Here is a 24,120-nt window from a genome sequence, read left to right as displayed (position 1 = left end):
GGAACTCAAACTACTCAATAACAAGAAAACAAATAGCCCTATTTAAAAATGGGCAAAGGACCTGAATTGGTGTTTTGCAAAAGAAGACATACACACTGTCTGTATACACACACACACACACACACACACACACACACACACAAAGGCCAGACATGGTGGCTCATGCCTGTAATCCCAGCACTTTGGGAAGCTGAGGTGAGAGGACTGCTTGAGGCCAGAAGTTTAAGACCAACCTGGGCAATATAGCAAGACCCCATCTCTATAATTTTTTTAAAAATTAGCCAGGCATGGTAGCATGTGCCTGTAGTCCTAGCTGCTTGGGAGGCTGAAGTGGGAGGATTGCTTGAGTCCAGGAATTTGAGGTTGCACAGGAATTTGAGGTTGCAGTGAGCTATAATTGCATCGCTACACTTCAGCCTGGGTGACAGAGCAAGACCCTGTCTCTAAAAAAAAAAAAAAAGTAAAAAAATGTAAAAAGACATATGAATGACCAACAGATACACAAAAAGTGCTCAACATCGCTAATCATCAGAGAAATGTAAATGAAGACCACAATGACCTATCACCTCATACCTGTTAGACTGGATATGATAAAAAAAAAGATGAAAGATAACAAATGTTGGTGAAGATGTAGAAAAAAGGGAACCCTTGTACACAGTTGGTGGTATTGTAAGTTAGTACAGCCATTTTTGAAAACAGTATGGAAGTCCCTCAGAAAACTAAAAATATAATTACCATATGATCCAGCAATCCCACTTGTGGGTATATATCCAAAGGAATTGAAATCAGTATGTTGAAGGGATATTAGCACTCCTATACTCAATGCAGCATTATTCACTATAGCCAAGATATGGAAACAACAGAAGTGCCCATCAACCAATGAATGGACTAAATAAATGTGATATATATACACACAATAAAATACTAAAAAAGCAAGAAATGTTGTCATTTGTGATAACATAGATGGACCTAGAGGACAGTACGCTAAGTGAAATAAGCCAGGCACTAAGAGATAAATACGCATGATCTCACTTATATATAGAACCTAAAAAAATGGGAACTCAAAGAAGAATAGAGTAGTATGGTAGTTACCAGAGGTTGGAAGGGAGGCTGTGGATACTGGGGTGCAGATGAGGGGTAAAGTGGAGCTGTTGGTCAAAGGATACAAAGTTTTAGTTGCACAGAAAGAATAGGTACTGTTGATCCATTATACAGTGTGGTGAGTACAGTTAATAATTATGTATTGTATATTACAAAATGGCTAAAAGAATTTGGAGTGTTCTAACCACAAATAAATGATGTGTTTAAGATTATGGATACATTATTTGGCCTGATTTGATCATTCCATAAAGTTTAGTATCAAAACATCATATTATGCACCATAAATATATACAATTTTTATCTGTCAATTAAATATAAAATAAAACTTCAAAAACCAGTACTACATCAAATTACAATTAAAATATGAAGATAAAAGATTCATCAGTATATAGAGAGACAAAAAGCATTTCACAAAAATCCAACATCCTTTCCTAAAAAGAGCTGTCTGAAAACTAAAAGTAGAGAGAACGTCCCCAAACTCATAAAGGGCCACTGCAACACACAGCTGATACCTGCTGTGAGTCTGTCTAGTCCTGTGCAGGAATCCTAATGGCAGGGCAGTGGCCAATTGAGCAACCAGAGCCATTTACTTATGAGAGGCACTCAGGTACTGTTGCATTTGAATCAAAGTCTCTTGGGTTAAGTTGGTTCTGGTTTCCAGCTGGAGTGATTTTAAAGTCTTAAAAGCATTGGGTCAACATGATACTAGTGGGAAGTCTCTTGTGGGCATCTATTAAAACAGGATAGAAGAATTTTAAACAGGAGTCAAATGCTTAGCCCAAATATGAGAGGATTATTAATACTTGTAGGGTAGGACATAGAAGGGATCTGGTGGGGAGCCAGCTGAAAATATTTGGAAATCAGAAATTTGGTCCAGTAAGCCATCCAGGAGGCTTTGTGAAGATGTTCCTTTCAAAGATTTGACCAGCTTTAGGATCTTACATGTTTCTAATTCAACCTGACTGAAAGTATTTACCCAGGTGCAGTAGGAAGTGTTAGCAACAGCACAAACACCACCTTGTACAGCAAGGTAATAGTCTAAAGTAATGCAGTTGCCTAGGGCCATACAAGCAAAGAAGTCTAGGGACCTCTGTTACACCCTGATGGTCCAGTTAGTGGTATAGGCAATTTTGTTAACAGTGTAGTAAAGGTTTCTGATCATATATTCATCCCAAGCAGGGCCTAGTTCAAATCAGAACTCCAGAAAACTTCCTTATCTAGCTCCTTCACTAGGGTTAACTCCTCTTGGTAAATGGAATCCTTGGGAATGTCTACCACTGTCATCTTCATAATCTGAGGGGTTATCATTGGTGTTGAATCATGCCTGAAGACTCTCAGGTAGCTTTCAGAGATCAGGGTAGGTAGCATTAGCGAGGCTAACTGAACAGATGAAAACTTAGGTAAAAGCCCTTTTTTTTGACAAAATCTCCTGGCAAGGACAGCTCAAGCTTATAACTTACTTCCTCTTTTTGGGACAAGGAAATATAGGCACAGCAAGTTTCTAAAAAGTCTCTTCCCATGAGGTGAATGTGGGACAATGAGACAAGCAAAAGGCAATGACTGAGAGTGAGGGGCCCAAGCTGGAAGGGTATACATAGAGATTTAAGAATCATAGGTTGGTTGGCTACCCCAACCATCTGGATGAATTCAGAACTCCAGAGAGGGGATGTGGAAAGTGTGTCAAAATTAAGGATAGACAGAGTAGTTCCTGTGTCATCCAGAGCTCTGACTGGTTCATCTCCAATTTTAATACCTAATTAATTAATACCTGGTTAGTTTTAAGTAGGGGAGATGTACCTTTAATGTCCCCAAATTATGTGTAATTTTGCTTGGGGGAAGAGGGTTGGGATACTTTATCAGGATTAGTTGTAGCCAAATATTAGAGAAATTAGGATAATGCAGGATCTAGTGCGGTCTGCACGTAGGTAAGAACTTAAAAACAATGCACAGGGTTACAATCTAATAACAGGTGTACTTTAGTTTTTCTTCAGAAACGTAACTTTTTATCTCCACATTGATCATATAGGAATCCCAGATTTAAAAACCTGTTGAGGCTAGAAAACCAATGCACGGCAGGCTTTAAATGTTACTTAAAATCTTAAGGTTCCTGGGCCCTCCAGGAAGTGACAATGTCTACTCATTCACTAAGGCTGGGAACTCCTAAAGCCAGGTATTTTATGCATATTCATAAATATGACATATCAGTCAAAACCTTGATAACATAGCCAATGTTTCCAATTATATCCTGCTTATAAAGAGACAGCAAATTTTTATTGAACTTATATAAATAAAAATAAGAATACTTATGACTAGTTTCTGAATTTTTGAGAAATCAATTAGGGAGAAAAAGCAAATGCTCCCACCTTTCATAAAAAGATACTTTACCAAATTATTGCATACTACAGATAGCTTATGAAAGAAAGTTTTATTAAATCTGTAGAACAAAACATTTAAGGAAAAAACAATGTTTTCAATAAGTCATAAAAACAATATCCTTGTCAATTACTTAATTTTATGTAAAGTATTTTGTTTTACTCAATCTTTTTTTTCTCCCAGGGGAAAAATATCACCATTAGCATCCAAACCAAAGCAACCCTTACTCTCTAGTTCCCAGTTGCCTAAGTTCTAAATATTCTCAGCAGTACTCAATCTTGACCAGACACCCAGAAAACCGAGTAAAGGGGTAATTATCTTTTCTAGGCTCACACACATCAAGAATGCTTTTGTACTCAACAAAATTTACACTAAACCTTATTTTAAATCCTTTCAACTTGTAAGAAAACTAGCCATCCACTTTTTTCTCTAACACCAGACAAAAACACACTAAGTAGTGGCATTAAAAATTGCTTAACAGATAGCCTTATGTGCCAATTAGCAATACTTTGACCACTAAAGGGACTCCTGGGACAAATGCTGGGTAGCAGTTAAAAGTGTTATAGGCTTCCTCCAGCTCCCAGACAGGAGCTACATGGACACACATCGGTCACGCGAGTGCGACAGAGACAAATCAGAACATGACAATCAGCACACAGTTTTTATCCACCCATCAATAATTTCATCATCCATTATTTTACTCAATCTTGATTAGCAATTCCATGAAAAACAATTTTGGACTACAGCTGATTGCAACTGCTTCCAGAGAAGAATTAAAACATTAACCATGGATGACAAAAACCCAGAACAGTCATGGTCAAAAATCTGATGAGAGTTTACAATTGACAAGGAAATTGAGCCACCTCTACTATATGCAGCATTTTAAGATAACAACCAGAATTATAATTGACATCTTCACATCAGGACCATCAGACTTTTACAAATTTCATGTAATTTTTTGGAATACTCATACTAATAATCCAGGTTTATGACTGATAACATATTAGATTTGTAGGAACCTATAGTTTTGAAATATATTTTAATAATATACCCATAAGTGTAACTGAGAAAGGATCCAGAATCACTTATCAATTAACAATGTTTCCCATACAATTTACCACATAAGCCTAATCATTTAATATTTCCACAAGATGACAAACACATTCTTTTATGCTCTTCAAGGCCCAATTAGAAAATCCCAAAGTTAGCTTTAGGTCAAAAAGACTTAGGATTTTGATCCTGTGGATACCTGCCAAAGATGTCAAAAGGTTCAAAGTCCTTGATTAAACAGAATCACAGATGACTGTAAAATAATATTTATTCTCTTAACCAGAGTGATAACCAAAAGACTTTAAAAGCAATACAGAATGCTATTTGGATGTAGAAACCTGAACTCTTCTGAAGGTTAGTTTCCCAACATAATCAAAAACCTAATAAAGACATGAAGCACAGGAAATTATCTTGGTAAAACACAGAATCTTTGTTTCCTAGGCCAGTTATCAAAAAGGCAAAGAAAAGAAAACCTCCTGCAGTGTGTTGCTTCTCCTTATGGAAAGCCCATTTAGATAATCTGGAAGTTAAACCTGATGAAAAGGATACCTGAATTTAATCAGACACAGGAAAAGTGTGTCCAGGATTATGTGTGTACACTATATTAAAGAGGGATGGAAACAAGAAAACTAGTACCTTGAGCAGAGGGGAATACATGGTTTTTAGTAACAGCATGGGAAGTTTCCTGGTTACATGGAACAATTCAGAAACATCAAGAGAAGTAAAAAATACAGAATCAAGTTGTACTGAAGGAAACATTGTCTTTCTAGACTTTCAAGATAAAAATTTTAGCGTCGGGCCATAACATCAGTGTTAGAACTGGAGAAAAATTACTGGAGGTGAAAAGATTGAAGGAGAGGATTATTACTGCAGCCAAGCAAAACAATATAGCTTTTCAAGAGTAAAAACGACAGCTGCATTTCTAACCTGAAACTAGGAAAATTAGGTAGATCTAAGAAAGAAATGTAGCATAAATAAAAACTGTTTATAGTTTGCAGGATGGCTGTTAAGGGAAGAGATTTTGGAATTAAAAATAAAAATGTCCTGCAACTTTACAAAGAGCAAATCAGCATTTTAAGAAAATCTTGTTCTAACACAGGGGATTAGATTTAAAAATTCTGCATCAGTGCATTTCTAAACATCAAAGGTCAATCCTTAGAAAAACCAATAAAAAATGTCCTTTCAATTGTAGCCAACCTGATCACACAGAAAATTCCTTTTATAAACGTTATTTTCTTTCTTTTTTTTTTGCTTTTTTTTTTTTTTATTATACTTTAAGTTCTAGGGTACATGTGCACAACGTGCAGGTTTGTTACATATGTATACATGTGCCATGTTGGTGTGCTGCACCCATTAACTCGTCGTTTACATTAGGTATATCTCCTAATGCTATCCCTCCCCCCCCCCTCCCCACAATAGGCCCCAGTGTGTGATGTTCCCCTTCCTGTGTCCAAGTGATCTTATTGTTCAATTCGCACCTCTGAGTGAGAACATGCGGTGTTTGGTTTTCTGTTCTTGAGATAGTTTGCTGAGAGTGATGGTTTCCAGCTGAATCCATGTCCCTACAAAGGACACGAACTCATCCTTTTTTATGGCTGCATAGTATGCCATGGTGGGTATATGCCACATTTTCTTAATCCAGTCTGTCACTGATGGACATTTGGGTTGATTCCAAGTCTTTGCTATTGTGAATAGTGCCACAATAAACATATGTGTGCATGTGCCTTTATAGCAGCATGATTTATAATCCTTTGGGTATATACCCAGTAATGGGATGGCTGGGTCAAATGGTATTTCTAGTTCTAGATCTTTGAGGAATCGCCACACTGTTTTCCACAATGATTGAACTAGTTTACAGTCCCACCAACAGTGTAAAAGTGTTCCTAGTTCTCCACATCCTCTCCAGCACCTGTTGTTTCCTGACTTTTTAATGATCGCCATTCTAACTGGTGTGAGATGGTATCTCATTGTGGTTTTGATTTGCATTTCTCTGATGGCCAGTGATGATGAGCATTTTTTCATGTGTCTGCTGGCTGTATAAATGTCTTCTTTTGAGAAATGTCTGTTCATATCCTTTGCCTACTTTTTGATGGGGCTGTTTTTTTCTTGTAAATTTGAGTTCTTTGTAGGTTCTGGATATTAGCCCTTTGTCAGATGAGTAGATTGCAAAAATTTTCTCCCATTCTGTAGGTTGCCTGTTCACTCTGATGGTAGTTTCTTTTGCTGTGCAGAAGCTCTTTAGTTTAATTAGATCCCATTTGTCAATTTTGGCTTTTGTTGCCGTTGCTTTTGGTGTTTTAGACATGAAGTCCTTGCCCATGCCCATGTCCTGAATGGTATTACCTAGGTTTTCTTCTAGGGTTTTTATGGTTTTAAGTCTAACATATAAGTCTCTAATCCATCTTGAATTAATTTTCGTATAAGGAGTAAGGAAAGGATCTAGTTTCAGCTTTCTACTTACAGCTAGCCAATTTTCCCAGCACCATTTATTAAATAGGGAATCCTTTCCCCCTTTCTTGTTTTTGTCAGGTTTGTCAAAGATCAGATGGTTGTAGATGTGTGGTATTATTTCTGAGGGCTCTGTTCTGTTCCATTGGTCTATATCTCTGTTTTGGTAACAGTACCATGCTGGTTTGGTTACGGTAGCCTTGTAGTACAGTTTGAAGTCAGGTAGCGTGATGCCTCCAGGTTTGTTCTTTTGGCTTAGGATTGTCTTGACAACACGGGCTCTTTTTTGGTTCCATATGAACTTTAAAGCAATTTTTTCCAATTTTGTGAAGAAAGTCATTGGTAGCTTAATGGGGATGGCATTGAATCTATAAATTACCTTGGACAGTATGGCCATTTTCACAATATTGATTCTTCCTATCCGTGAGCATGGTATGTTCTTCCATTTGTTTGTGTTCTCTTTTATTTCACTGAGCAGTGGTTTGTAGTTCTCCTTGAAGAGGTCCTTGACATCCCTTGTAAGTTGGATTCCTAGGTATTTTATTCACTTTGAAGCAATTGTGAATGGGAGTTCATTCATGATTTGGTTCTCTGTTTGTCTGTTATTGGTATATAAGAATGCTTGTGATTTTTGCACATTGATTTTGTATCCTGAGACTTTGCTGAAGTTGCTTATCAGCTTAAGGAGATTTTGGGCTGAGACAATGGGGTTTTCTAAATATACAATTCATGTCATCTGCAAACAGGGGCAATTTGACTTCTTCTTTTCCTAATTGAACACCCATTATTTCTTTCTCTTCCCTGATTGCCCTAGCCAGAACTTCCAACACTATGTTGAATAGGAGTGGTAGAGAGGGCATCCCTGTCTTGTGCCAGATTTCAAAGGGAATGCTTCCAGTTTTTGCCAATTCAGTATGATATTGGCTGTGGGTTTGTCATAAATAGCTTATTATTTTGAGATATATTCCATGAATACCAAATTTATTGAGAGATAAACTTTATTTTCATAAATCTATTATAATGTGTTTAGATAATTTATGACATGTTTAGATTTTCTGCTTTCTCCTATACTTCCTCTTTCTTAAATAACCAGTCACTTTACTCTGGGACAAAAATTTACCACAAAAGATTATTTCTTATACAAAATTATTCTCTTTTCTCGTCAATCTATCTTACCAAAAATACATCCTACCCTCTTCATACACTTGCATACAGACTGTATTTCTCATCTGTTTAATCACACACATTAATTAAAATGTTAACTCTTAGTAACCCTAATCTTCAGTGAAAACCTAGGACTTAAGCAATTTTTAACTGCCAGTCATGTACCAACAATCCATGAATACACATTTTACAATTCCCAGAAACATAGGCTAACAGAATATCTTTTTAACACAGAACAGGACATATTTACCAACAGACTCAAATGACTTTTCTTTCCTTCAAATAAGAAGCCAAAAGCATATGAGCCTGAACTCACATTCAGTAACCAATGTCTCAGAATTACATCTTATCTGGAAATGATCTAATTCAATGAACGTCCTCCCAAGTAAACATATTATGAAACATAATCATTTTCAAAAGTTCATTTACAAACTTTTATCCCATTTACATCCATTCAATTCATTCACTCTTAACAATTACATAGAAGACTTCATGAGATACTAGAAAAATCTAGCCACTAGCGCAAACAAAATTTTCTATCAACAAGTTTACATTACTGTATGCCAGATAAGTATAAAAGAGCCCTAAATTTAAATATATACGCATTTTTCTAATGACTCAGAAGACATAGCCATTGCCATCAAACCAACAATATTAGACCAGTCTCATCCACCAAAAGATTGCTGTCACATGAACTTGAAAAGCATTTGGGTTTATTTGCTTAATTTACGAGTGTTCATTTATTTATAAGCCAATTTGTTTCTGTAGACAATATACAGATATATATATACACACATATATACATATATAATATATATATACACACACACACACATACATATACACACACAAAATACAGACAGACAAAAAAGATTTTGTAGCTTTAATCGTAAGCCTGTAGCTATGAGTCAGGTAAAACTCACAGTTTAAAGAACAGTTAGATTCAAACTATTTCTCTGTAAATGGAATAAACTGACATTTATCTGTCCCACATGGTTGATACCTTTACCGAATTTTAGAGAAGAGCGCGACAAATTTACATTTCAAAGCACAGAAAATTTAAGCTTTTTCAAGTGGTTCGGGTGTTTTAGAGGAAGACTGAAATGGATACCAAGGTAACAAAATCACAGGAATTTATGACAGAATTTTACAAGAAAACATACAGATGAGTCTAGAGAAAATGTAATCCCTTCAAAATGAAAGAGTAGAAGAGGAAGGAGGGAGTGAAAGATAAAGTAGAGGTGGGAAAAAAGGTGCAGAAGACAGGCCGAGTGGCAGGCAAGGGGAGGCTAGTGGAAGAAGGTTCTTCCAGAGGGGGCTTCTTTTTCATCTTTAGTTTCAATCTGACAAGCACTTGTCTCTGTTTCATTAAGGCACTCACTCAATTGGGAATTATTTTCCCTAAGAAGGTAATGGTAGCTCCTTGATTCATTTAGAACTTTCAAAGTACTGGTTGAAAAAAAGATTTCCGGCCGGGCGCGGTGGCTCAAGCCTGTAATCCCAGCACTTTGGGAGGCCGAGACGGGCGGATCACGAGGTCAGGAGATCGAGACCATCCTGGCTAATACGGTGAAACCCCGTCTCTACTAAAAATACAAAAAACTAGCCGGGCGAGGTGGCGGGCGCCTGTGGTCCCAGCTACTCGGGAGGCTGAGGCAGGAGAATGGCGGGAACCCGGGAGGCGGAGCTTGCAGTGAGCTGAGGTCCGGCCACTGCACTCCAGCCCGGCGACAGAGCAAGACTCCGTCTCAAAAAAAAAAAAGAAAAAAAGATTTCCCATTGTCTCTGGAATGTTCCATGTTTTCTTTCTTCTAATTGTGCCTGCACATAGGCAAGTTTTGGAATTTCAAAGAAGCCCCACTTGGCCAATAAAGTTAAAGATTGTCCTGCATAATTTTTGTCCAGAGACCTAGCCAATTACAATTCCCTGGACCATAATTTTTGCTCATAAATCAAGCTGGAGTGCCAGAAGGCAGCTGATCAGGATAAACTTAAAATATGAGTTACCCATTGCACTGACATGATGAATGCATCCCTGTCAGTGCCCTTAGCATGAGCATCCCCAAGAAACCTTATAGACCGGTTGAGTTGGGCTGGGAGGGACCCCCTATTGAGGTGTGAAATTAAATAAAAATAAAATTAAAAAGAAAGAGAAATAAGTTTTCCTGTATTACACGACTTGTCCCAGAGGCAGCAACAGGCATGGCCCAGACCCAGGAAAAGTCTTGATAATATTATCTAATGTGCTCTGGAGGCTCTCCCAGCACTCCCTCAACATAAGGAAAACAAAAACAAATTTTCCTTTGTTTTACGAAATGAGTGTATAGATTCTTGTTCTCTGTAACTAGTGACTTCAAGTACTCTGTTTTATCTAAGTACAACAAAGGACACGAGAAGCCTGAGTAGGCCTGAACTACAGCTGCCTGGGCACCATAGTGAAGGTTATAGGATAAGCCTGTGCCCAGGCAAACCTAGACAATGAACATCTGGGTTGCTTGGCAACAGTCATGTCCAATCCTGTCATTGTCCTGCCTCTGTATCCCTGCTTTCATGCCACTGTAAGCTTGCTTCAAGCTAGCCAACCCTCTTTTGTAAAGTGTGTATAAAAGTCAGGTACTGTCTTTGTTCTGGGCCCAGTCTTTTGGACGGGAGTCAGCTGGGCCTGAGTGCACTCAATAAAGATTCTCCTCTTTCAACCCGAGGTCTCTCTTGTCCTCCTGAATCCCTCAACACTCTAAACCCGGGGTGACTGGGAAGGCCACCTCTGGGATGCAGATGGAGGGAACTGGCTGAGACTTGGAAGGCCCCCCACTAAGCCTAGGGCCAACAGGTAATGCCCCCTTCAGAGTCCAGATAGGGGGAACTGGCTGGGAAGGCCACCCTCCCAAGCCTCCGACCCCCCCATCCCATCCAGGAGACAAAAGGAAGGTCTCCTTTGGGATCTGGATGGAGGGAACCTACAGGAAAGGAATAAAGTCTCTGAGACCTTAAACAAAGGGTAGGAAGTCCGAATTTGAGAGAACTTACCCCAGCCTATCCCTGAAGCCCTGGCACCAGTGAGAAGACAACGGGAGAACTCAGGAGGCTCTTGCAGACGCTTATACGTTGTCTCAAACGGCATTGGGAGCAGTTGGGGATCGCTTCAAATTCTGTTTCTGACACTAAGAATGTAAACAAAAGTTCTCTGAAAAGGAATTTGGAGGAAAGACTGAATTCCTATGAACAGTTTGCAAACGGACACAGCCTTCTGTGTAAAACAAAACTGTATTCCAGAGAACAAAGAGATGGTTTGGCTTTCACAGAGAAAGTTCTTGCCCAGGTTCCCAGTCAGGACCTTTTGTACAAATGTAGGATTCAGACTTGCTTGGTTCTGATTGGTGAACACAGCTGAGCTCTAACTGGTCGATACAACTGAGCTCTCTTTGACTAAGGTAGGTGGGCTCTGATTGGTTGGTTCAGAGCCCAACCAATTGGTTTGTGAGCTCTGAAAGCCCCAAAGGTAAACACAGGCATGAGTTTTCCAGGAAACTCAGAGTACCTGTGTGACCTCTAGTCAGCAAATGGCTGCTTGGCTGTATTTTAAATTTAGGTCCCATTAACCACTCAAAATCCATCTTGAAGGACTGGCTGTTTTAGGTTCACATTTGTTTGCACACTTCACAAATGAAATTATGTTACTGACAAGCACATAAAAAAGACAAACCTTATTTGTTCTTAAGGAAATGCAAACTAAAGCCACAATGTGCTACCATTACACAGCTAGAATGTGAAAATTTATAAACACAAACGATATTAAGGTTTGGCAAGGATGTAAGGGAACAGGAAACCTCACACAGTGGTGGTGGGAGTGTAAAATGATGCCGCCACTTTGAAAAATATTTGGAGGTTTCTTACAAAATTAAACATATGCCTATCATATTTATCTCCTAGGTCATTCATCACCTAGGTATTCACTCATGAAAAGGAAAAGAATATGTCCATATAAACACATACAAAAATATTCATAGTAGTTTGTAATAGTCAAAAATTAAACAGAATCCAAATGTCCTTCAACAGGTAAATGATTAAATAAATCTTGGTATATACATATAATGCCACTCATTGATTAAAACAGTATAATGTATTGACATATACAACAAATGCATATGGATGTATCTGAAAATAAGTATGCTGAAAGAAGCCAGAGCATAAAAGTATACATACTGTGTGATTCCATTTATATAAAATTTAGAAAATATAAATTAATCTGTAGTGACAGACTGCTGATAATTGATTGCCTATGGACAGGGTAAGGATATAGGAAAAGAGGAAGGGATTACAGTTAAGCAGGAGAAAACTTTTGGAGTTTGGTGAATATATTGATTATCTTGATTGTGGTGATGGTTCATGGGTATATACATATGTCAAAATATATACAAATTTGTGTACTTTAAATATATGTGCCTTATTATATCTCAAATTATATTTAATAAATCTGGAGATTTTTTAGTAGAAATGGATAAGCTGGCTCTAAAATTCTTACAGAATTATAAAAGAGCTGAAATTGCTAGAACCACCTTGAAAAAGAAGAAACTGTCTTTTTGACTTACTATAAAGTAACAGTTATCAAGATAGTGTGGTCCTGGCTCTTTGAAATTCAATGTAATAGAATAGAGTCCAGAAAAGTCAGCACATATATGGTCAATTGATTTTCAACAAAAGCACAAAGGCAATTCAGTGGGAAAATGTTAATCTTTTCAATAAATGGTCCTGGAACCAGTAGTTATCCACATCCAAAAGTAAAATATGAATGTTGATCTATACCTTGAGTGATATCTAAAAATTAACTCAACCTAGATCATAAAACTAAATATGAGAGCTAAATATATAAAAATTTGAGAAAAATGTAAAACAAAAGCTTTATGACCTTGAGTTAGAAAAATATTTCTTAGATACAACACCAAAAGCCTGATTTATAAAAGAAATTGATAAATTGGACTTCATTAAAATTAAAAATTTCTACTCTTCAAAAGGTACTATAAAAATAAGAAGATAAGCAATAGAGTGAGAAAAGATATTTGCAAGTCACATATCTAACAGAAGACTTGTATCCAGAATATATAAAGAACTCTCAGAACTCAAAGTAAGAAAATGAACAGCCCAATAAATAATTGCCAGAGTATTTACAAATCAGCATGTGAAAAGATACTCAACATCATTAGCCATTGGGAAAATTCATATTAAAAACATGAGAGGCCAGGCATGGTGGCTCACCCCTGTAATCCCAGCACTTTGGGAGGCTGAGGTGTGCATATCACTTGAGGTCTGGAGTTTGAGACCAGCCCGGCCAACATGGTGAAACTGTCTCTACTAAAAGAAACAAAAACTAGCCAGGCATGGTGGTGGGCGCCTGTAATCCCAGCTACTCGGGTGGCTGAGGCAGGAGAACTGCTTGAACCCGGGAGGTGGAGGTTGCAGTGAGTGGAGATCACGCCACTGCAGTCTGGTCAACAGAGTGAGACTCCATTTCAAACACACACACACACACACACACACACACCCCCCAACAACAACGACAACAACAACAACAACAAACCACCACGAGATCTGCTACACACCTATTAGAATGTCTAAAAAATTTTTTTTAAATCATACTTTAAGTTCTAGGGTACATGTGCACAACATGCAGGTTTGTTACATATGTATACATGTGCCATGTTGATTTGCTGCATCCATAACTCGTCATTCACATTAGGTATTTCTCTTAATGCTATCCCTCACCCATCCCCCTACCCCACAACAGGCCCCGGTGTGTGATGTTCCCCGCCCTGTGTCCAAGTGTTCTCATTGTTCAATTCCCACCTATGAGTGAGAACATGCGGTGTTTGGTTTTCTGTCCTTGCGATAGTTTGCTGAGAATGATGGTTTCCAGCTTCATCTATGTCCCTACAAAGGACATGAACTCATCCTTTTTTGTGGCTGCATAGCATTCCATGGTGTATATGCGCCACATTTTCTTAATGCAGTCTATAATTGATGGTAGAATGTCTAAAATTTTAATGTCTGCCCCCATCAATTGTTGGCAAGGCTGTGGAGGAACTGGACTCATACACTGCCAGTGGGAATATAAAACTCTACATACAGTTTGAAAAACAATTTGACCATTTTTTAAAAAGTTAGACAAATACTTATCATGACCCAGCTATTTCACTATTAGGTATTTACTCAAGAGGAAAGAAAGCTTGTCTATACAAGTATCTGTACATGAGTGTTCATGGAAGCTTTATTTGTAATAGCCCAAACATGAAAACAAATCGAATATCAATTAATGTGTTTGGATAAATAAAAATTGTGGACTATCCATACAGTGGAAGGAAGGAAAGAAGGAGGGGAAGTGGGAAGAGAGGGAGAGAAAGATGGAGGGAGAAAGAGAAGAGGGAAAGATAATGAAAGAGAAAGTAAAAAGGAAAGGGAAAGATAAAAATAAGGAAAATTTTAAGAAATCCTAAAGGTTTCTTAAGAATGCTTGAGGTTTGGGAAACACTATCCTTATTTAAGGTGTGTACTGAAAACTGTACTACTTACTATACAAAAATGCTGTAGAAAGAAGAATTGGAATAATCCTCTCTCAATTCCTTACAGCTGAATATCAGAATGCATCTGGTAACTGATATAAAAAAGCCACACACACACTGCCTATACAGATAGTGTCTATAGAATAATGGTGCCTATACAACGATCCTCAAAATGAAAGGCAGATATTTTTTCATATGTGTCACAACAGATTAATTAATTCAACAACTATTCAGTGACTCCTACCATATTTTAGGCATTATTTTGGATTCTGTTTTTTGTAATGACCAAGATAGCATGTTCCTTGCCCTCAAGAATCTCACATTCTGTTTGGGAAGGCAGTTACACAACCTGAGAAGCTCAATAAAAGTCTGTATCTGATAAATTTGATGGCATCTGCAGTATAGTGTATTGATGTGAAAATGGAACACAGGAGAGAAGAAAGTGAAATTGACTGGAAATGAGTGGTCATGGAAAAAACAGAACACCGGGAGAGTGGGCTCTTTGTGTGTGTGTGTGAACATGCTCACTTGAACTTCACAATTCCACTGACTTCTTAGCTCATGTCCTCGATTTTGCCAGTATAAGATCAAATGATAGTGAACCCTTTTACCTATAAAATAAAATAATGTAATTAGCTGGCTTTATTAATCTAACAAGGCATTTATTCAACAAATATTTCTTGAGGGCCTATTTAGCATCAATAACACTGTGTTTGGGAAGCCTTCAGTGATGTGTCCAATGCAGGTCCACTGTGAGGCCAAATCTGAGACTGAGGGAGTAACAGAAGATGCCAGTGCCAGTTACACTACGAAGTTAAGATATCGGGAAAACACTGGCTCTTGATGGTTCCGAAAAAAAGGATAAAAGGCCACACCCTGAGTGAAGAAAATTTAAGTAGGGAAGTATCTTGGGTTTACACACTTCTTACATATTATTTCCAACACATATTTTGTAAATTAGTTGTTATTCTTTATTAAGCATGTAGCTTATACTATTACCATTAAGCCAAGAAATACTTCTTTCCACCTACCAAGGCCTAGGGCCCCTAGGTTCTGGGGACAGAGGGAAAATCCAGGCTCTATCCAAGTCATCAAAGTTCCCATAGTCTAGTGGAAAGATGGTTATACAGAAATATAATTCCCAAAATTGTGTAATGAGGGCATTGGCAAGGGTAAGAACAAGAGGCTCTGGGAACACAGGGGAAGGACCCTAAACAACAGCCAGAAGGATGGGTAGACAGGATTAGCCTAGGCTCCTCTCAGAGGTTGTTAGTATGAAGTAGATACTATTATCCCCAATTTGCAGGTGTGGAAACTGAGGATCAGAGAGATTATGAACCTTACCTAAGGTCACACAGCAAGGCAGAGATGGGGCAAATTTCAAGCCTAGGCTTGTCCAACCCGTGTCTCATGCAGTTTGCATTACCCTAAGCTCACTCTTATGACAATGTCATCTGTTTTTATTACCAGCCACCAGCTACACTTCCTGGTGCTCTGTTTGCTAGAAAAAATTTTTTTAAGTACTAAAAACAGTTTTAGGATCAGCTATATAATTTTTGAAGTCCAGTGAAAAATGAAAATGTGGGACAACTGGTTCAAAAATCATTAAGCAATTAAGATGGCAACAACACATCATTAAAACAAGCAGGGGCCTGTGCAACTGCACAGGTCACGTACCTATAAAACCAGCCCTGTTCAGTATAGTAGCTGATTGTGGCAACTTCCAGGGAAAGGCAGCTGAAGGATTTTTGGGTATTTCCGTGTTCCCCACAGAGGAATCCTGGGGTGAAAGCTGTGCTCAGCTGTGAGGAGTGCAGGGCTCTGAAATGGGCCTTTCAGCCCCATCTCTTTCCCAGTTCACAGCTGTTTCTGGGGATTGGACACCACTTAGACATGGAGACACATAGGGAAGCTACAGACAGGGCACACAAATTCCTAGGAAAGGCCTGTAATGTTGCTGTTACTTTCTAAACCGGCTCCTGCTTCTAGGTAGATAAGCCTTTCCTACACAATCAATTACAACCTCCACCTATGAATATTTTCACGAGTGAAATGAGTTAATGTGGTTGGGCGAGAATTTTTCACCTTCCATATGAAGTTTAGGTTGATAGAGTAAATTTACACAACACAAAACCAACACCATTTCTCATAATAAATAGCAGATGAATATGCCCAAACCATTACCTTCACACTTGGCAAAACAGTAGTACTCTGTGCAGGGGCATATCATGCAATTTACTTCACAAAAGAAGTTAATAACCTCGCAAGAGGGCCATGACAGAGTCCACAGTTCAATGTGTCTTTCCTTCATATTATATTTTATGTAACCTCTGTTCCTCAATGTCTTCATCTATAAAATGGGCTCAATATGAACATCTACTTCCTAAGGTTGTTCTGTGAATTAAATGAGTTAGTGTATGTATAAATGTTAAAACAGTACTTAACACACACAAGCATACTATGAGTTTTACCTGTTATATCATGCATGCCAGGTATTGTATAAAGGCAACTTGCAGTCAATGTTAATCCTTGATGTATTCCATTCATTCGTTAAAATGAATATTTTAAACAAGATACAAATAATGCTGGGAGGAAAACTGCTGTTCTCAGAAGCATTCATGTAACTGCTGCAAGTATACATTTGTTAAATTCCTAGAGTTTGTACCTCCGAGGCTCAATCCTTTTTTTTGTTTTGTTTTGTTTTTTTTTTTACATTTTTGCACAGTGGTCTCTGGTATTGGTGAAAATGTTGCTCAATAGCTTGTGGAAATGCCTTCATATTTTGAAGTACTAAGTACAATAAAGAATGTCCCTTCCCATTTCTGAAACAGCCAGTTTGATTTTGAAAGTATTGGTGTTTAGGAAAGACTAGTAAAATGTTAAGGGGCTGTCAGAAATATCTGGACACATGATCATAATCCTAATCAGAATAAGAACCATCTCTACTGGGCACTTATGATGTGCAAGACACTGTTGGAAGCACTTAATATGCACCATCCATTTTAATCCTTACAATAATCTTGGAGGCGTGCACTCTTACTGTGCCCAATTGACAAATGCAGAAGCTTTGGATCCCAGGTTAACTAACTTGCACTGGGTCACACAGTGATTCAATAGGAACACCAGAATTCAAACCCAGGAATTCTGACTCTGAAGCCAAACTCTATTAGGTATGAGATTTTGAAAATCACAAAATTGCTCTGAGCCTCAATTTCCACATCTGTGAAATGGGAATAAATGTAGGCCCGCCAATACTGGGAGGTTGTGACTTGCTGCATTGAAACTGTCTGCTTTTTGTCTTAGTCTTTGGATATCTAGAATTACTCGAGAAAAAGAAATACAACAAAGTCAGAGCTTTTAAAATATGTGTTCTTTCCTTAGGAAGGACCCTGAGAATAGGGCCTTGCGGGCCCTAGAAACAGCCTTGAAGAATGAGGGTACCTGAAACACTTCCTATAAAAGTGGCAGGATGTTGGGACCTGGTGGGCGCATAGGTCCCACTTGTCCCTGTGGACTCTTAGCTTTGTGGTGTGAATAAAGTATGGGCAGGGCCTGAACAGGACCCTCCAAATTGTGACTAGGGCCCTTTTTGGTCAGGTCTATGCCTGTACTGTTCACATAACAGAATAGCAAAGGAGAGGAGAAATATGAGAAAGGAGGGAAAGGGAGTTTCTTTTGCTGGTTTGCTTTATATTTTTTCACCCTGTTCTTTTAATGTGGTCTCTCCTATTATGTTTCTACAGCTTAAATTTTTTTGAAAAACAGCTGAGTTTAATTTACAAAAATAGTTATGTGGTCAATGTGGAACTTGTCGACTATAGAAGACCATATCACCGGTTATTAAAAAAAACAGATATACACCTTGTTCACAGCATGGCATATGCCCATGTAGTTCTCTCCAAATGTCTACACACACACACACACACACACACACAAACACACACACACCCTCACGTATCTGCTCAAACTCAGTTACAATTATTTTTGTTACAGCATCGATTAACACGCATTTTCACTGAATGGCTGACCATTTTCCCATGAATTATTAGCCCTGAATCACCCTCCCACATTCTTCCCACCCCCAAAGACCTCAGGGGCCCGTTCCCCACACATAAACATTTTTTTATCCTTTAGAATCTGAGATGTTCCCCTCTCAAGCTTCTGACTCCTGCTGTTCTCCATTTCCTGATTCTAGATCTTCCTCCCAGCTTCCCTACTCCCATCTAGGTTATCGTCCCCCTCCCTCTCACCCCAAACTTCATCATGCCCTCTCCTTTCCTGACCCTGGATGTCTCCATCACCCCTCCTTTTCTCCAGCCACCTGGGTTAAACCCTGCCCCCTTTTCTTGCCCAAGTTGCAAATCACCTCTGCTACGAGGGTATATAGAACCTAAGTGGGAACTTCCTGCACAGAACTCCATTTCGGCCAGTGGGAATAAATTATTGCTAGGACAGTATTTATTTCTTCTCTCGTCCAAAGAGTCAGGTAGTATGTTAATTTTCTTTAACCCTCCAAATATGATATAGGATTAACGATTTCTCGAACCGCAATAAAAAAAAACACACCTCTACATTTTAAAAACAAAACAACCAACTTATTTTACTAATTAAAACATTTCATAACAGAAAAGCAACTTGGAAAACAGAAATCTCAGCTCAAGGGCTAAGGCAAACTTTTGAGGAAGAGGGTGGCCCAGAATCAAGGGCCAAAAGCAGGTAAGTGCTAGGTGGTGGAATCATGGGGAGGAGAGGCTTCAAAACTACTCAGAATGCTGGTTAATGGCTGCAACTTTGGGAGACCTCGCAGGTAACTACAGGGCAAGCAGCCCATTCACAAAGTGGGTAGATGTTGACTCCTTCTGTGGGTCTTACAGGATGCTCATAGAGGGTCACGGCTCAGGCGGTGTTGCAGGGTGAGCTGTGCCCTCTATTTCTGCCTGCTCTTCTGGAGGGACAGGGCTCAGAGCATAAAACTCAGGCATCAAGGCACGCCTAAGGCTATCAGGGCTAGGAGTGGAGATAGATCTCAGGCCCAGAAACTCAGGGGAAGGGGAAGAGGGGCTTAGGCCAGGAGACCTACTCGGGGAGCAGGAGGAGGAGTTGGAAGCATAGGAGGAGGAGCTCTCATCCCACTGCTGAGGGATGGGAAGGAAGAACCTTCCAGGGGGTGAGGGTGAGGAGGCACGCATACGGACTGCATGCCAAACAGGCGGGGAAGCAGGGCTTGGGACCTCAGGATCAGGAGAGCCTGATCTGCTCTGAAAGGCAAGCCTTCGTAAGCCAGCCCCACAGGAAGGATTCTCATCAGCTGGCCCAGACAGAGAGCGGCGGCTGAGAAGGGCTGAACTTCGCTGGGTGGAACGGCTCGGGAGACCAGTGCCTGGCGTCGTGCTGGTGCTGCGATGAGCGGGATCTGACCTTGCTGTGCGGCCGCGAAGGGCAGGGCCTGGCGCAGATGTGTGGCCTCGGCGGGCAGGGCCTGGCGCAGAATCGCGGCCTCGGCGGGCAGGGCCTGGCGCAGATGAACGGTCTCGACGGGCAGAGCCTGGCGCAGATGCACGGCCTCGGCGAGCAGGGCCTGGCGCAGATTCAGGGCTTAGGCGAGCAGCGTCTAGATGAGTGGCGCGGCGTGGAAAAGCAGGGCCTGGCTGGGCGGTGCAGCGTCGGATGACAGGGCCTGGACCAGATGCACGTCTGCGGAGAGCAGAAGCTGCCAGGGTGATGCGGCTTTGGCTAGCAGGCCTTGCCTCAGATGCGTGGCTTAGGAGTGCAGGGCCTGGGTGGGTTGCCTGACTCGACGTAGAAACCCCGGAACGGGGATGGCTGCTGGGCCGGAACCCTGGAGAAGATGGCGGCAAAGGCCCAGGAAACAGACGCCGCCCTGGGGCCTTCTGAGCCGGAGCAGCCTGGTTGCGGCAGGGCTGCTTCCTACGACGGCTGTTCCGGGGGTTCTTGGTCTGGGCCAGGTGCTCGTCGGCGTGGCCAGTGGCCTTCTGGGGTCCCACAGCGGCCTGGCTGCCCCCCTCAGGCATCACACACCCAAAGACTTCGTGAGGACTGAGACAGTCCCGGAGGTCAGAATGCCTCTCCCTCCGCACAGCAGCTATGATTGGCAGCCCCGAGGCCTCATCGGTGATGAAAATGGCGGCGGAGGTGGCGGCTGCAGCGGAAGAACCGGCTGTGCTGCTGCTCAGAGCGGCGCCGCCCGAGGGAGATGCTTGGCTGGAGACTGTGGGGACGGAAGCAGCAGGATCTTGATTCTCGGTCCCGCAGGCATCCCCGGAGGCAAGGGCGGCTTTGTTGTTAAGCCCTCCCTGCACCTTGTCCTGCTGGTGCTTCTGTTCCTTCTCCATGTCTGACTGGGTGGCCGTAACACCAGGTTCTGCCTCAGAGAGCGAGGAGCGCAGCTGCTACTGCTGCCTGAGGAGAGCGCGAGCCGGTAGAGCAAGAAGGTGGGCGGAGCTCGGCAAGTCCTCGACTCTGATTGGCGAGCTGGACGTCAGATGACGCCTCTCTTCCCGGGAGCCGTCCAATCCGGAACCGTGCAACCCACAGCCAGGCGCCTGTCGTCAACCGGCAGTGTGTGCTCCAGCTCTCTGGGGTCAAGCCTGGCCACTGGGTCAATAGTGTGAATCTCCTCTCCTCACACGGGGCCCCTAAGACACCTGTTTGTGTGTGTCCACCCCTAAGACATGTGTGTGTGTTCTGTGTGAACGATTTGAGTGTGTGTGTTCTACATGAAGGATTTGAGTCACCCCCAAATCGTGGCTGAGGCTTAAGTGGTCATTTGAAAGAAATGTCACACTGGCCGGCAGGTTATATCTCCTAGCCAGGTGTCCCTCCTTGCACCCGGTCAGGACAATGAACCCAGGCACGATGCCTGAGGGGACCACCCTGGAACTCCTCCAGGCATCTAGATGACCCCATGTGGGGTCTGGTGGGTTTTAGGGTTGCACAGAGGCCTGAAGGCGAGAAGAGGGATGGGGCCCACACCGTCTTGGCTCTGGATGTTCAGCACTGCTGCTTCCCTCAGGTCCCACACACCAGAGGGGGATTTAGAACTTTCCAGTCAGATGCTTCTCCCTGCCTTTTCCCCCAAGGCACAGTTTGGGATTGCTTAAGGGTGACACCGTCCTTAAATATTTGTATGGGCTGCATAGTAATCCGCTGATGAACATATATTAATTTATTTAGCGTGGTCTCTAGCTCCTATTAATATAAATATGCTGTAATGTACAGACTTGAAGTTTAATATTTGGCCACTCATTTTTAGTCATTATTTATTACAAAAGGTGTCATGTTCAGTACTCAAAACAGAAAAGCAAATGTAAGGAAACTATACCTAAATCCTCACATGCCCAATGGGCAAGTGCTGGAAATTTTTACTTAGACGTTGATAGAAAGGCCATTCATACATATTTCATAGTTTTTAAACTTTTTTATTTTATGAAATGGAATAGTTTCTCCATAGATACTGCGTTGTAACCTGCTTTGGGTTCCAAAAAACACACTTTCTATGTCAGTAAACAAATTTCTACAAGGCCACTTTAAATTACAAAATACTCCGTTTATAGAAGAAGCTTACATTTTCAAACATTCCCATATTGGCCACCATTTATGCTGTTTCCAACATTTTACATCATTGTGAGACACATCCTTCTCATTAAAAATTGTTCATATCCTTAAATGTGTCATTGTGGATAAATTCCCAGAAAAGAAAATTCTTGGTACAAGTCTATGAACATTTGTAATTATTTTAATTAATTAATTTATTTTTGAGGTGGGGTCTGGCTCTGTCACCCAGGCTCGAGTGCAGTGGCATGATCTTGGCCCACTGCAACTTCTGCCTCCCGGGTTCAAGCGATTCTCCTGCCTCAGCCTCCTGAATAGCTGGGACTACAGGTGCATACCACCATGCCCAGCTAATTTTTTGTATTTTTAGTAGAGGCAGGGTTTCACCATGTCAGCCAGGCTGGTCTCAAACTCCTGACCTCAGGTGATCCACCCGCCTCGGCCTCCCAAAGTGCTGGGATTACAGGTGTGAGCCACTGTGCCCAGCCACATTTGTAATTGTTTGATTAAAAATATTGACAAACTAGTCTCCTGAATGTCACTGTTATAATATTTTGAGCAGAATAAAATCGGATATTTAATGGAATTGGTGAACAATTGGGCTGAAATGCAACTCAAAAATAGAATGGAATGCTATTTGGAGTATTAAATAATATAGTATGGAAAATGGATTTGAAATGGTATGCAGAATGGGATGAAATGGAGACTGCAATGGAAATTTGAATAAAATGGGGAGTAGAATACAGGTTTGAACAGGATGTGAAATGGAATATTGGAAATTTAATGGAATTTAATGGGAAAATGAAATGGAACAGAAAATGAAAACAAATATCTAATGTCATATGGAATAAAGGAAAAATATATGAGAAAAGGAATGAGTGCAATACAGTATGAAATAAAATATTAAAGAAAATAAAAGGAAATCAAAATTGGAAGGAATATAGAATGGAACAAAATGTGCAATGGCCTGAAATAAATGGACTATGAAATATGCAGTATAGATTTTTAAATACCGGAATAGAATGAAATTTAGAATGAAATACAGAATATGGTTTATGAAGGATGGAATAGGAATTCAATAAGAATGGAATGTGGAAAACAAAATATTGATAAAATACAGGATGGACATAAATGAAGAAGAAAAATGAACAGAATGTGTCTGCTCATCATTATTCCACAATGTAGTGTCATGAAACAACATCCATTTTAACATTTCCATGGATTTTGTAGAGCTAGAATTCAGACAGTACATAGTGGGGATAGATTGTCTGTGTTCCTTGATGTCTGGGACTTCAGCTGGAAACTTGAACGGCTGTGAGATCATGAGGGAAGAACAGCAGTAAATGATGAATCCTATATTTTTACCGAAACAGGGAAAACTTGCTCCATTGAAAAGATCAGGAAGATGGTGGGAATCAGTGATTCTGTTATGACCATGTTAACTACTATTCCCTGTATAGTTGAAATTTTGGGGTATAAACCCCACTTATAGCTATTCTCTTTGTTCTGTAGGTCAACTTTCACCAGTTTTATAGATCCACTTTTCCTCTTGGGAGTCATTTCAGTCTATTCTCTGAGAGTTTTCCTCCTTTCTTGAATCTCCGTGGGCCTTAGTCATGGTCTCTGACTTAGTAATAATTAAAATGCTCCTATCTATCCTTGCTCTCTTTAAAGGAATACATATGTCTTCTACTTACTGTTTTGCTATCCTCGAAGATCTCAAACTTTAAAGAAGCCCCTCTTTTTAACTCCATTGTTGCCTTCAATATCCTCTCCTTTCTCTTTGCCTCTGTTCCATTTAAAAGTATATATGTATCTATGTGCTCATTAAAAAAATCTGAAAGGGTGGTTTTTCATT

General features: G+C 40.3%; 2 protein-coding genes and 1 non-coding gene across 3 annotated transcripts in view; 1 reads left to right on the top strand and 2 right to left on the bottom strand.

Moving 5' to 3' along the window:
• NUDT11 (nudix hydrolase 11) overlaps nt 1-24,120 on the top strand; it is a 526,486-nt gene that overhangs the window by 91,906 nt on the left and 410,460 nt on the right. The gene's annotated exons all lie outside the window — the stretch shown is intronic.
• Nucleotides 4,106-4,168, bottom strand: LOC126947015 (small nucleolar RNA SNORD43). Its single transcript, XR_007722869.1, has one exon. It is a non-coding gene; the product is annotated as a small nucleolar RNA SNORD43 (small nucleolar RNA).
• Nucleotides 19,357-21,163, bottom strand: EZHIP (EZH inhibitory protein). Its single transcript, XM_050776937.1, has one exon. The coding sequence runs from the start codon at nt 21,041-21,043 to the stop codon at nt 19,580-19,582; it is 1,464 nt and encodes a 487-aa protein (XP_050632894.1). The 5' UTR covers nt 21,044-21,163; the 3' UTR covers nt 19,357-19,579.

This window comes from Macaca thibetana, chromosome X (genome assembly GCF_024542745.1).
Source record: "Macaca thibetana thibetana isolate TM-01 chromosome X, ASM2454274v1, whole genome shotgun sequence".
NCBI lineage: Eukaryota > Metazoa > Chordata > Mammalia > Primates > Cercopithecidae > Macaca > Macaca thibetana.
The sequence above is the reverse complement of the archived record's forward strand: the minus strand, read 5'-3'. Positions and strand labels throughout refer to the sequence as shown.

What these genes read in the sequence shown, in the direction of transcription:
- EZHIP (XM_050776937.1), bottom strand. Translation starts at nt 21,043, where the DNA reads ATGGAGAAGGAACAGAAGCACCAGCAGGACAAGGTGCAGGGAGGGCTT.